Raw genomic sequence first — 14,747 nt, 5'->3', positions numbered from 1 at the left:
TCATTGTGGATCAAGATAGTGTCGTAAGACCTTATTTCGCAGCGTGTGGCCTTCTTTCTTATCCGTTGGGAGCTGTTCTGAGGAAAGAAATGCAGCGATAGGGTCCTGCCAACTTAGTTCTGGTTCAATGATGTTAATTTGAACTAGTTCAGAAAAGGTGATGCTCGGCTCTAGGATGAGCCCTACCTCGATTGTTCGTTTAATTTCTGAGTTAATGGTGGAGGCTAGGCAAGCAAGGGCATCCGCATGTGTGTTCTGATCCCTTGTTATCTGATTCAACTCGCGGTGATCGAATTTTGTGAGCAAGGAATTTGCCATTTTCATGTAGGCGGCAATGCGGTCATTTTTAGCTGCATACTTCCCTTTCAACTGGTTGATGACTAATTTTAAGTCACAAAAAACAAGTAACCGCCATGCACCAAGGTGAAGTGTGTTACGAAATTTGGCCTTGTTATTTGATGCATCAAAGTCCAGTTTGATCGCATGCTTGATTATTGCCCCTTCAGAGGTCATGACTACTACGCTTGCCCTGATTCCATATTGATTGGATGATCCGTCACGTACATCTGCCAAATGTCTCCAACACATATTTGCCAATCGAGTTTTGGTTGCACTTGATCTGACTTGAAATCAGCATTGCATCCCGTGAACTTGGCTACAAAGTCGGCGAGCACTTGCCCCTTAATGGCAGTTCTAGGCAAAAAATGGATATCAGAGTTCCAAAGCCCATTTTGAGACTAGCCCTGATGCTTCCGCACTATGGAGTGCTGACCGGTGAGGATAGTGCATTAATACCCCTATGGTGTGAGCCTGAAAATAGTGCATTAACTTTCTTGCAGCCACCACGAGAGCAAGGATGAGCATATCCAGTGGTAGATATCATGTTTCGGCATCGACCATTCCCTTGCTTACATAGTAAATTGGTCACTGCTCCCCGAGTTCTTCCTTTAGTAGTACGACGTTGACCGCCAGGTTGGATACCGCCAGATACAAGATGAGTGGATCGTCTGCCGATGGTGTTGCCAAGAGTTGTACTAATCGGAGATAAGTTTTCAAGCCATCCAATGCGGCCTGACACTTGGGAGTCCATTCAATGGCTTTGCCCTGCTGAAGTGTGTGAAAGAATTATCAGCAGCGATCTGAGGAACAGCTGATAAACCTATTGAGGGCGGTGGCCATGCCCATCAAGTACTGAACTTCTTTGACCAGCTGAGGGGAGCAGAGTTCTAGAATTGCTGTGATTTGCCTCGAGTTGGCCTCTATTCTGCGACGGTTGACAATATAGCCAAGAAATTTGCTAGATCCGATGCCGAATGCACATTTCGAGGCATTCAGTTTCATCTTGTACTTTCAGAGAATGCCAAAGGTCTCTGCTAAATCGGCTAGATGGGTGCACGTTTCCTTGGATTTCACCACCATGTCATTAGTGTACACATCCATGGTGCGGCCAAGTTGTTCCTTGAACATAGTGGTAACCACTCTCTGGTAAGTTTCCCCCGCGTTCTTCAGTCCAAAGGGCATGACCTTGCAGCAATAGGTTTCGCTTGGGGTGAGAAATGCGGTCTTTTCTTGATCCTCTGGATGCATGGCAATTTGGTGATAACCCCTGTAGGCATCCAAGAAGCTCATGCACTGATGATGTGCCGTTGCGTCCACAAGTTGGACGATCCTGGGAAGAGGAAAACAATCCTTCGGATAGGCCCTGTTCAAGTCTGTGAAATCGACACAAACGCATCAAGATCCATTTTTCTTATTTACAGCCACGGTATTGGATAGCCATGTAGGATAAGTGACTTCACGAATTGCCCCGACATCAAGCAATCTGTCAACTTCATCAACAATAGCCGATGTAAGCTCTGCGACTGACGACCAACTTTTCTAAATAATTGGTTTGACTTTTGGATTGATGTTTAAACGATGTTGGGCCATGACTGGATCCACCCCCAGCATCTCGTATGGTGTCCACGCAAACAGGTCAAGGTTGCCGAGTAAGAAGGATACCATATCGCTTTTATCAGCTTCATTCAGGGAAGTGTTGATCATGAAGAATCTGTCTGGACTCCCTTTGATTTCAATTTGATCAAGATCTTCAGTTGCCTTTTTGCTGGGGATTTTCCCAATGTCCTCAAGGCTCTCTCGATCCGGTATTTCAATCGAGTTCACTTCTAGTTCTTTTGGCCTCTTTACAGCAACGATAAGATAGCATGCCTGTGCCGATTTTTGAGAACCTCGAATTTGCTCAATGTCGTACTTAGTTTGGAAGCGGAGTAGTTGATGGGAGGTGCTCGACACAGCCTGCAAAGTATACAACCAAGTCCTCCCCATGATAAGATTGTATGGTGACGGGAGCATGATGGCCAGAAATTCCACGTCTATTGATCTGGTATCCACTCATACTGGCATTGTGATCTTACCCATAGGATACTCGGGGTTGGCATTGAAGCCGAATAATAGGTAATCGGCTGGTAATAGATTCGAATCAGTGAAATTGAGTTTAACAAATGTCTTGTAATACATTATTTCTGAGGTGTTTCCCTGATCGATAAGAAAACACTCAACTGTGAATCTGTTCACGTGTAGCTCGACGTCGAGGGGATCAACATGGGGGAGAGTTACTCCATCTAGGTTGGTGTCATCGAAGCTAATCCTGCCAATTTTGTGGGGCTGTTTGGCTGGTGTGATTGGCTTGGTTAGGCTAGTTTGCAACTGAATTGTATGTACCTTGACTGACGACAGTAGGTTGTATATCATATGAATTCTACCAATTGGAGGTGAATCCAGCTGTAGGGCTACCTTGTTCGATGGATTATTCCTTCGGACATGTTACGCCAGCCGACCATCTTGTACCAACTCCTCTAGGTGGTCCTTCAATGCATAACAACTATTAGTGTAATAACTCGACCCTCATATCTGTTTCTGGTACATTTTTGGTCCTTTATTCTGTGCATTTACTCACTTCCTGTGAAATGTCATGTGAAATGAGGTTTAATTAAGCAAAACATATGAACATTGATTTCTATCTGTCTTCATAAGGAAGTATCTGTCACCATTATAATGTTTAAATCAGAAATTGGAAGCCTTAGAGACTTAATTAGTTGAAATTGATTTTACATTTGAGATCAGTGTAATTTTTAGGTAATAATAAGCGTTTCTATGAAATTTCAATTTGGGATGATTAAACGAATGATTTTTGTCCTATTCATACGTTATATATATATATCTTTGTATCAAAGCTCTTTAAACAAATGGACTTAGGACTTCATTCAAAATATCTCCTGGAGGAAGAGTTTAGAATAGAGAAGGGTTGAGAGCAAAGGGAGGTAGATCATCAAAGAAGGTTGGGAATTTGAGAGATCTAGGCACAAGGTATGTAAATTTCACTTTAATTAACTCCTCTTCTTGTCTTGGGGTATGAATTTCTTGGGTGTTCAAGTAAGGTAAGAGGTGTGTTGTGGTGTGTGTGTGTGTGACACTTATGGAATTGAAGAAGTATGATCATCATGTTGTAGTTGTGTTAATTTGAACCATAAGAGGGAAAATTACATACTCTTTGTGAATTTACATGCTTGCATCTAATTATGTGAGAGATGAATTGTGTATGTATTGGAGAGAAATGGATTATGATGGTGAGAGAGTGAAGAAGATCAAATCCATGTGCAAATGGTGGTATGCTGGTATCCCTATTTACATGCTTTTTGAACCATGATTTAGCAATTAAATGATCCATCTTAGAGCCTTGCAAACACTCCCAAAAGAATGAGTTTTGCTGCAATTTTCGGACTGATTTCTTTGTCCAGACCGCACGAGCGGCCACGGGCACCACACGAGCGGACATGAAGAAGAAAAAAGGAGTTTTCATTCTATTTTTGGGCGCTCGAGTGGCCGGGTTCTTCCGCTCGAGCGGAATTGGGCCGCACGAGCGGCCACCCCTGTTTCAGCATACACTAGGTAACTTTGAACAAGCATATCTTTTGCATCCGGACTCCGTTTTGAGTGATTCTTGAGCCTAAAATCAAGCCCCAGAAGTCTAGTTTCCAATGGAAGTAATATCATTCCCAAATTCTAAATACAGAAATATTTATTCTGAAATTAGTGGCGACTATTCACTTTCTGTTTACTGAGTTTGTACTGTTTCTTCGTCTGAACCTTTCTCCTATCGATTCCTCATTTTTTCTGAGGCATGGATTATAACCTACTAAGGATTAAGGAGTTTAGAACTGATATGACTAATTGATTAAGAGTAAAGTAAGTAATCGGGTATAATCTTATGATACTATGTGCATTGTGTTTGTAGGTCAAGACGAGGATATCGTCCCACTGCTACCAGAATCTATCACTGTGACTAATAGTACTATCAATGTACATCTAGTACTGTTAATAATTATTGTTATTAACATTCTATTCTCCGTGGATGTTAACGTGTATGTTGATTTGGAATTGGTTAACAGAAAAAGCTCATGAAAGTAACCCCGCTTACCGGGTACTTGATATTTTGAATGGGAACGTAATACCCTGAATGTTCTGTCAGGAACTCCTGTCATCTGTTTGGTTCAATATATGTCTTGTGACCTGGATATCTGCTAAAGAGGATTAGCATAATTGGATAATACTATAGTAGTGCATTTTGCTTACCGTTAAAAGACATTTTATTAATGTTCTGTTATCCGTAAATTACCCTTAATGATTCATAGTGATCAAGTGGAACAATGATGCTTGTGTATCCCGAATCATTTTGTTTTGTCAATGATGAGCCAAGACTGTTCTGAGGTAAATTGTTTTGTCTCTACAAATAATATTGTGATGGCACGTGTATAATCTGTGGGATACGCTATCCTTATTGCTAATAATTATCATCAGAATTCTGTTAAATGTAAACTAACTACGTTAACTTATGTGAATGATTGGAAGAATCTATGTGCCTCTGTATAACTCTGAAACTAGCCTGTTCTGATGATATCTGAGGTTATTTTGTTTTGTTGTTTGTTCCGTCTATGCCATGTGTAGACACCCCATTTTTGACCGACCTTAAGACTCAGACGTCACCAATTGAGCGCTTGGTGATGTTGCATGATGTGCTCGTTCAGAAGTTTCGGAGTTGCGGCCGTGAGCCCTGCCTCCGGACTCCCGAACCCTTTTCTGTGCCTTGTCTCGGTTTGCGAACCAGACTCGGTTTTCTCTGTTTCTTTTCCTGAGGGGAGGGAGAGGTCCTGTAGACCATCTCTCAATGTCCGTAGGCTACATTTGGTGGCCGTAGGCCATTTTTCCCATTTCGGAGTCCGGTTCCCGGTTTTCGGAGCCGTCAGGCCGTGTGCCTCGGTTCGGGACCGCTTAACCATCTCCTATTGCTCTGATTTTTGGCATACTTCCTATTTTCTCCCTTTTGAGGGACACTGGGGGCTGAGAAACCCACTTCGAGGTCGAATGCCACTTTCGGTGCTTAACAGCCCATTTTCGGGACCTCGAACTGCGTGTTTTGGCCCCGGAACATTCGTTTTGCAATGGTTTTCGTTCATTTTTGGCAGGTACCTCTGTTTTATCACAGGGAAGGTCACTGAAGGGTGGGAGGCCAGCAATTGTTGCAGCAACCAGTTATCTCTCCTCCGGAGCCTCCCGGCGCCCGTTTTCCCAACTTCCGGGCTAATGTTGAACACCTTGGAGTTAGTGTTGCCAACTTTCGACCACATATCTGTGATCTACACACTTGGGAGGACCCTAAAAGTTCATGGCCGGCCACTATTTTTGATCAATCGGCCACTTCTCCTAACCGAGACCTTTTCTTGAGGGAGCTTGACCCTTTTGGACCTTTTTTTAGCTTCTCCAAGAAGCTTGACCTCTTTTAGCTTCTCCAAGAAGCTTGACCCCTTTTTTAGCTTCTCCAAGAAGCTTGACCTTTTTGTTTAGCTTCTCCAAGAAGCTTGAACCTTTTGACCCCTTTTTAAAACTTCTCCAAGAAGCTTGACCCTTTTGAACCTTTTTGTTTAGCTTCTCCAAGAAGCTTGAACCTTTTGACCCTTTTGGCTAGCTTCTCCAAGAAGCTTGAACCTCTTGACCCTTTTTGCCTAGCTTCTCCAAGAAGCTTGGCCCTTTTGCTCCAAGCTTCTAAGAGAAGCTTGGCCCTTTTGGTCAAAGCTTCCAAGAGAAGCTTTGCCCCTTTGGTTTCTCTATATAAAGAGAACCTCTCCTCCCCTTTAGGAGGTTAGAAAATTGGTTCTTCAAGCCTCAAGAGACAAATCCTCCTCCATCTCTCTCATTTTTCTAAAAAGCTTCAAGTCCTACACCACCATTTACACTACAACACCAAGCTCTACCACCACCACTCCATTCCAAGAGCAAGGAGAGGAATTCCAGTAGCTAAGAGGCAACAAATTTGGCCCAAGAAGCAACAAAAGAATTGGTCTTCAAGGGTAAGTTGCAATTTCCCCTTTTTGGCCCTTTTCTTGGATCTTTTGCAAGTCATCCATGCTTTTTGCTTTGAGCTCCGGACATAACTGAAAGTGGCCTTATTTTGAGCTCATTTTCATGTCTCATTAAGGGCTCAACCCTGTTTGAGCCCTCCATATGCCACTTGCTTCAATACCCTTCGTAAATACCGTTTTCTTGCATGTTTTGTTAGCCCACCATGCTTTTGTTTTTGGTCGATTTACAGGCCTAGAGATAGTCTTATTTTGACCTTCTTAAGATGTTTCATTAAGGGTCTTTGGCCATTTGTGGAATATTTTGCATACCTCATGTTATAGCCTCTTTTGAGCCTTATTTTGCATTGCATTTCTAGCATGTTTTTATACTGTTTTGGCCATTTTACAGTTCTGGAAATATACTTATTTTTGGTCCCTCTTCAATGTTGTAGAAGGGAATTTTTCAGTTTGAGCATTGTATATACCACTTGCCTCTTTGGCCACCTTTTGGTCCGTTTTCTTGCATAAAAGCTTAGCCTTATCTATGTTTGTTTTTGAGGATTTTACAGTTCTGTAAATGTGCATATTTTTGGCCCCTCTTCAATATTGTAGAAGGGCCCGAACCTGTTCGAGGACAGTAGCTATGAGTTGCTTCTTAATCTCATGTTTATTCCCCATTTTTGCATGCTTGTTTTGCCCTGTTTTTGTCCACTGTTTGGCCATGCTATAAACTGGAAAAGTGCTTATCTTGGGGCTGCCTTGCTTCTGTCTTTTCATTCCATGTCCATATTGTGCATGTTTGGCATAGCTGTAGGCCATTTCGGGTGCCATAATCGCATTTCGGGACAATTCCATGCATTTCATGTCATTTCGCCTCATTTCGGAACTGTTTTCCCCCATATTTTACTGCTGAAAATCCATTACCATGTTTGCATATCATTTCCCATGCCATAATTTGCATTTTTGCATTGCCTCGGTTTGCGTGCCCGTGTGCACGCATTTCGAGGCACTTCATTTTCATCCATCGGCATCCTATGTGAGTGTGGCTGAGGCTCACTCATGTTGGTATAAGTCCATATCATGTTTCCATGTCATTGCATTGCGTATGCCATCGCCTCGGTTTGCGTGCCCGTGTGCACGCATTTCGAGGCACTTCATTTTCTGCCATCGGCATCTCATGTGAGTGCGGCTGAGGCTCTCTCATGTTACTATAAGTCCATGTTGCATTTTCCATGTCATTCGCATCGCTTTTGCATCGCCTCGGTTTGCGTGCCCGTGTGCACGCATTTCGAGGCACTTCATTTTTATCCGACGGCATCCTATGTGAGTGTGGCTGAGGCTCACTCATGTTGGTATAAGCCCATATCATGTTTTCATGTCATTTCATCGCATTCCGTCATTGCCTCGGTTTGCGTGCCCGTGGGCACGCATTTCGAGGCGCCTCATTTTTATCCGCCGGCATCCTATATGAGTGTGGCTGAGGCTCACTCATGTTGGTGTAAGCCCATTTGTCATTTCCATGTCATTTGCATTGCGTATGCCATTGCCTCGGTTTGCGTGCCCGTGTGCACGCATTTCGAAGCACTTCATTTTCATCAACCGGCTCCTTATGTGAGTGTAGTTGAGGTTCCCTCATGTTAGTATAAGCCCATGTTATGTTTTCCATGCCATTTTAGTCATTTTCATTGCATTTACCATCGCCTTGGTTTGCGTGCCTGTGTGCACGCATTTCGAGGCATCTCATTTTCATTGCATTTACCATCGCCTCGGTTTGCGTGCCCGTGTGCACGCATTTTGAGGCATCTCATTTTCATTGCATTTATCATCGCCTCGGTTTGCGTGCCCGTGTGCACGCATTTCGAGGCATCTCATTTTCATTGCATTTATCATTGCCTCGGTTTGCGTGCCCGTGTGCACGTATTTCGAGACACATATCATCGTCTCGGTTTGTGTGCCCGTGTGCACGCATTTCGAGACACATATCATCGCCTCGGTTTGTGTGCCCGTGTGCACGCATTTCGAGACACATATCATCGCCTCGGTTTGTGTGCCCGTGTGCACGCATTTCGAGACACATATCATCGCCTCGGTTTGCGTGCCCGCGTGCACGTACTTCAAGACACATATCATCGTCTCGGTTTGCGTGCCCGTGTGTACGCATTTCGAGGCAGGTCATTTCATAGCATTGTGTATGTTAGGATTGCATCTTAGTTGCATTTCATGCATATCATGCATATTGCATCGTGCTCGGAATAGGAGTTAGCCCGGGCGCGGGAAACGAGGTACATTTCGTACTCCGAGTGACGGAATGTGTCTCAATTCCCCAGTCGCCGACACTCCAGATTACCCATGATGGAGTTAGGTTTTAGCTGTAGTTTCATGTGCATTCATCCTATATTGAGTTGTGCATTTCGACTCCTCTGCCATCATGCCTCGGTATGCGTGATTGGTGGCACGAGGGTCGAGACATGCATATATTTGTGCAAATACATTGCTATGCCCCTTTCCTGCTCTCTGTTGCAGCAAAACCAGGAATCAGCAACTTTCCGGGACTTGGCACGCTTTTCAAGAATAACAGGTGTAAACAGAGGCTAATTGGGGCATTCCGGTGGATTTCCGCGCAAGACAGTCCGGACATGCATCATCCACCAGAAGCAAGGCAGTCCCTGGCTTGCACGCCAGTTTATTTGCTTTCTAGTTAATTCATTAATTAATTAGAATTCTGTAATATTTTGGACTGTAATATTCTTTTATTTTGGGGACTGTAATATTTGGACTGTATACTTATTCGGACCCTCCGAGTGAGGGCACAACTGTAATAAGTGTGGGTGAGTGTGATGTATGTCTTCCAACCCCACGTCTTTCTCCCTTTTATTTATCCGCTTTTGATGGTTAGATTAGGGCATATTTCAATTAGCATACAGTATGACAGCATGTTTGCATCATTCATCTGTATTGCATGCATCGGGCTCGGCGCATCATACTAACTGCATTGTACTTTCAATTCCAAGTTGAATACATGTTAGTTGTAGCATTTCATATGCCATCTTAGAATAGCCGAGCCTACTATAGTTGCATTTTGCATGTGTTGCATTAAGCATTTTTGTATATTTAGGATCATGCATGATTTCTAATGTAGTTTCTGTTTTTGGCTTGGAGTACTCGGTAAGCTTTATGCTTTAGCATCCTTGCATGCGTGTGAATGAATGCCATGATAGCATGCTTACCATGAGGCTATGTGCTTATATGAAATATCTGCCTGAATGCCTGTGGGTGAAGGTTGGGTTACTTGAATTGGGACAATTCATCAAATGTTTGTTTTAAGCCCACTAGATAGTGGCAAAACCATCTTTTCCAAAAGCCCACCTGAGGGTGGCAAGTCCGTGTCCTAGCCTACCTGCGGGTAGCACCATCAAACCATTTTCAAATAAACAAGCATGAAATGTTTTGTTCCAATTCGGACGACCCAGTCTATATTTATATACTGCGAGCATCACATAGTAACCTAGGCTAATAACCGGAATAAGAACATACAATGTTTTCAAAAATTGATATCATGGTTAGTAGAGGCCGGTCTTTGACCGGGCGAGCGGGGGTGCTCACGAAGTGACCTTCCCCAATCGTACCCAAGTTCCCGAGCCGAGGCAACTTTGGTGATGACGGACACGTGGCCTTTGGCACCGAGTCAGGGTTTCCTAAATTTCCCATTAAAAAATATTTAGGTGGCGACTCTGTATCTGGCAAAGCAGTCCATGTTTGGCACTTCTTTCAAAAATCTGTTTTTCTCAAAACGATTTGCCGGATTTGGACTCTTTGGTTCAGACTTAGAACCGTGACTGCGAAAGTCGAGTCCGAGCTGTAGCGAGGTCCCCCCGCGGGCTTGTCTACACCATGACATGATAAGACCTATTATTTCTGGTATGGAACAAAGTGCTGTACGGAACTATGTGCTGCAATACGAGTCACCTCTAGAATCCGTACGAGCCACCTCTTGAATCCATACATATGTAATCTGGGTCGATGGCCGTTCTTTTATTTCTGGGCCGTTAGGCCGTTCTGTTATTTTTGGGCCGATAGGCCGTTCTGTTATTTCTGGGCCGCTAGGCTGTTCTGTTGGCCGTTCTGTTATTTCTAGGCCGCTAGGCCATTCTGTTATTTCTGGGCTGATAGGCCGTTCTGCTATTTCTGGGCCGATGGCCATTCTGTGTATTACTGGGCTTGAAGTCACTCTGTTAAGGAAATCGGGCCATGGCCGTTCTAGAAATGACTACAGAATGTAATTAATCATATGCCTCCACAGCTATATGCTTTATTATTTAAGTTAACCACTGCATTATTTATGTGCTATTATTCACTGAGTTTTACTCACTCTGTATTTTGTCTGTTTCTGTAGGTAATAAACTGGAAAGCCAGTCCTAACCCTAGAGACTTGTCTATCTCTTGTCAACCTTAGTGTGTCCAGGCACTTAAGATGGAACCTGTTCATTTTGTAAAACTTTAACTAGGTTTTCGGTTTATGCTTTGATTGTCTGCCTATGGTTGAATGTAAATAACCCCTTTCTTCTTTAGTACTTTGGTATGAATGTGAATGACTGTAACTAAAGCTCGGGTATATACTTCCTGTGTATTATCTATCTAATGTAATGTTTGCGGTCCTGGCATAGTAGTAGTATCTCAATGGATGATGTTTTATGTTATTATATGATATTAAAAGCTTCCGTTCAGGCCCCATATGATATGTATATCAGATTCAGTGTCTGTTTCCGAATAAGTCATGCCCAAACTTTTAGGGGCGGGTTTGGGGTGTGACAATTAGTATCGTGGCTATGGTCCTTGTGATATTCACACCGCTTATCCCTTCTCCTTGTATGACGAGGTCCCATCATCTTGGACGGCCATTTAAAGAACGAAAGAGGTTAGACTTTGGGCAGGATCTTACTAATCGGCTTCGATAATTCCGTGAACTTCTTGCCCAAATGTCTTGTGCGCCTGCTATCCACTTGATATTGTTCGTTTGAATGGTACGAACATTGGCCACTTGAACGGCACGAATCACGTCGGTTGTGTCGTTTAGCCCGAGCCCGAGGTTTGGGGATCCTTGATGACACGGCGCTTATCGACTGAACCAGACCAGATGGTGCCGATTTAATAACTTTATGTCTAGCCTTGACGCGCAAGGCATCGTCTTCCATCTTATAGTATTCTTCAACTTTCTTCATTAGCGCCCAAACTGTCTTGGGAGGCCGTCTGGTCAATTAACTGCGGAGAGGACTATCAGGGTGTAACCTCATCTTAAAGGCGATAATGACCATGGAATCATAGTAGGCATCATCCACCAAGTTAAAACATTCCCAATAGTGCTCTGAATACTCACGGAGGGTCTCTTCTGGTTTAATTTGCATTACCCAAAGAGAGTCAGCTTGCTGTGGCTGAACTTCGTTGGTGATGAATTTTGCCCTAAAGGATTTTTGGAGTTGATGAAAGCTTCTTATTGAAGGTGGCTGTAGTTTATAGTACCATTTGATGGCCAATGGTCCCAGGCTACTTGGAAGCATTCGACATATGAGGGCTTCATTATCAGCATGCAATGTCATCGCTTGTTTGTAATGATGAATGTGGTCAGTGGGATCTGATTTTCCGTCATATAAGGTGAATATTGGTGCTTTGAACTCTTTAGGCAACACAACCCTTGCAATGCATCGTGCGAATGGGTCGTGCCTGCCCTCTTCATCTGAATCACCACTTACTTTCCCTCACCTATGTTATACATATGGACTTCCTTCGGATGAGTTGGATGCATCAACTAGCCCCTTCTTTCTATGTTGCTGAGATGGTGAGTCGGAATCGTTGCCATTATCACGTTTCTGAAGTCAACGTCGTCGATCATCCTTTTTCTTTTTTGGGGATCGACCCCGGTCATGGCATGCGACCTGTTAAGATTTGGCTAACACCAAGGCCAATTATCCTTACGCACACGCTCATTCTCAGCCGTTATATCTTCTAGATGATGTTCGTTTCATTTTGCTTGATCCATGATCGTCTGCACATTTTCCTGCACAGAAGTTAAGAGTGCATTTTGAGCTACTGGGTTGAAGTTAAAAGCCCGTCGCGTGGTGATATTCTCCAGTCCAAGCATGTTTCTTGGAGTAATGCCATCTCTTGGTTTAACATCGTCAGCAACTATCAAAGGATAATCGATCACGCCTGCCATGGATGCACTTGAGTATTCCCACAGACGAGGCCAATTGTGGTAAAATGGTTTGGAAATACTCTTGGATCCGGTTAGATGCTCTTGATCCTCTGATTGCTACCTGAAAAAGGGATGAACATTCCAGTCAGGGGTACTGGAATTAGCACTCCGATGGACAAGTCAGTATCCTCTCAAATTTACTTATATCTCAAGTTATCTTGTAAATTCTCACATACCTCCTTTGGCCAACAATCCTCCCTTTTTATATTACCTCTGGACCCAAGGGTCGGGCCCACTCTTGATGTCACACGTAGTTACTTCGTCGGCCTTCCACTTAAGTGTTGTCTCCTATTCGACTCCTTATATAGCCGATTCGTTTATTAGGCTTCATGAACCCCGGGTTAGGGCTGAATTTCCTTTGGCCAGATGTCGATCAAATGCCTTGGCCTCTTCCTAATTGATTTTATTCGGCCTCCACAAAACCGAAGGGCATCACCGTATAGAAAAAATTTCCCTAGGGTGTTCTGAAAGTTGTCTTTTCTACATCTTCTAGTGCCATTTTGATCTGGTAATAACCATTGAACCCGTCCATCAAGGAGAACATCTGATGGCCTGCGGTAGTATCGACAAGTGTGTCAACATGGGGCAATGGAAACTCATCTTTTACGCAGGCCTTGTTCAGGTCGCGAAAGTCTACGCAGACCCTGATTTGGCCATTCTTCTTCTTCACAGGCACAATATTTGCTAGCCAAGTTGGGTATTGTGTAGGCTCAATGAACTTGGCCCTTTGCAACTTTTCTACCTCTTCCTTAATCTTTGCCTAAAGATCAAAGTAATACATTCAAGCATATTGCTTGATTGGCTTAGAGTTAGGAAAAGTGTCTAGATGGTGAGTGATAAGTGATGGGTTAATACCAGGCATCTCGTCATATGTCCAAGCAAAGACGTCACTGTACCGCTTCAGTAGTGTTATCAATTCTGCCTTAGCTGTTGGAGCCATTGTATCGCTGATAAACACGGGTTAGCTCTACCCTGGTAAGTCACTGAGGTTAACCTCAGCAAGTACTTCCTGCTGTGGTTTGGGTCTATCTTGCATGCATTCCTGGGCGGGCTCAAGCGTCTCCACCATCCTTTTTTAGGACTCATTAGCATTGCGTTTATTTGCCTCAGGGCCATCCTCCCAAGGTATGAAGTCGGGTCCCCAAGACCGTCATAGGTAGTAAACTGTCTTGCCACCCTCGTGCACCTTAACAATCTTGGGTAGAGGACTTGTGAACTTGCTGCTCCTCTTCTGCCCACTGTTTTCTAGAGCAGCCTCTACATTTCGAATGTCTTCCTACATTGGCAATGTTACACCTACAACCTTACCAGTCCTTGGAGTTTTATCCGTTGACCGCTCAATAAAGAAGACGGCGTCAGAATAGTGTGCCTCTTCTACTCCAAATGGCTTTTCAGACGCATTTATGGTCACTATGCACTTCCCCAACTTTGCCTTTATGCATTGGTGATAACCCGACGCAATAGCCCTATATCAGTGCATCCAAGCCCTGCCAAGTATCATGTGGTAATTTACATCCACTTCAATCACATAGAACTTTGTGGCGGAGCAGATATCACCAACTGCTAAGTCCACTACAACATAGCCCTTAGTAACCTTTCTCTCACTGCCAAAACCCGTCCCTGTAATGGGTTGGCGAACCACCCTGGACTCTGGGATGCGAGCCTTCGCAAAGGTGTCGGTAGTGATGATGTTTATGGATGCTCCGCAGTCAAGGAAAGCACGCTTGAGCTCCACGTCATTGATGTAAGCTGTGACAAAAAGAGGACGATTATGAGGAAATGGGTATGCTCTGTCTGCTTCTGAAAACGTAATGGCCCTAATCTTCCTGGAAGCCCCGAGGCATATACTCCAGTGGGGGCCGAATATTGGGAGTTGTAGAGATTCCAGAGAGCCGAACATTGAAGAATCAAGATTCGAAACATTCGGCCATTGCCACGGAAACTTGGACCCAACCTTGTTCGGCCAGATAATCGATTAAGCAAGGGGCCGAATGAAGATCGGTTTATTACAAAATATGCCGAATAGGAGATTGGATTTGGAACTAATCCCGGGCACAAAGAAGACAAGATATAAATAGAAGAGACATCAGCCAGAAAGTGGT

At 43.8% G+C, this 14,747-nt stretch overlaps 2 protein-coding genes across 2 annotated transcripts; both read right to left on the bottom strand.

Annotated features, from left to right (window-relative positions):
- Positions 1 to 588, bottom strand: LOC145800131 (uncharacterized). Its single transcript, XM_082889773.1, has one exon. The coding sequence runs from the start codon at positions 586 to 588 to the stop codon at positions 1 to 3; it is 588 nt and encodes a 195-aa protein (XP_082745899.1).
- Positions 589 to 12,568: 11,980 nt separating this feature from the next.
- LOC145800130 (uncharacterized) lies at positions 12,569 to 14,545 on the bottom strand. The gene is made up of 4 exons (XM_082889772.1): positions 14,159 to 14,545; positions 13,832 to 13,921; positions 13,130 to 13,405; positions 12,569 to 12,706 (listed from the first exon to the last, which is right to left on the bottom strand). Exons 1-4 carry the CDS (start codon positions 14,543 to 14,545, stop codon positions 12,569 to 12,571), a joined length of 891 nt encoding a protein of 296 aa, XP_082745898.1.
- Between the last annotated feature and the right edge of the window lie 202 nt (positions 14,546 to 14,747).

The sequence above is a fragment of the Camellia sinensis genome, chromosome 10 (genome assembly GCF_055761805.1).
Source record: "Camellia sinensis isolate YWXY chromosome 10, ASM5576180v1, whole genome shotgun sequence".
Taxonomy (NCBI): domain Eukaryota; kingdom Viridiplantae; phylum Streptophyta; class Magnoliopsida; order Ericales; family Theaceae; genus Camellia; species Camellia sinensis.
Note: the sequence above shows the minus strand (reverse complement) of the source record. Positions and strands in the feature narration are given on the sequence as shown.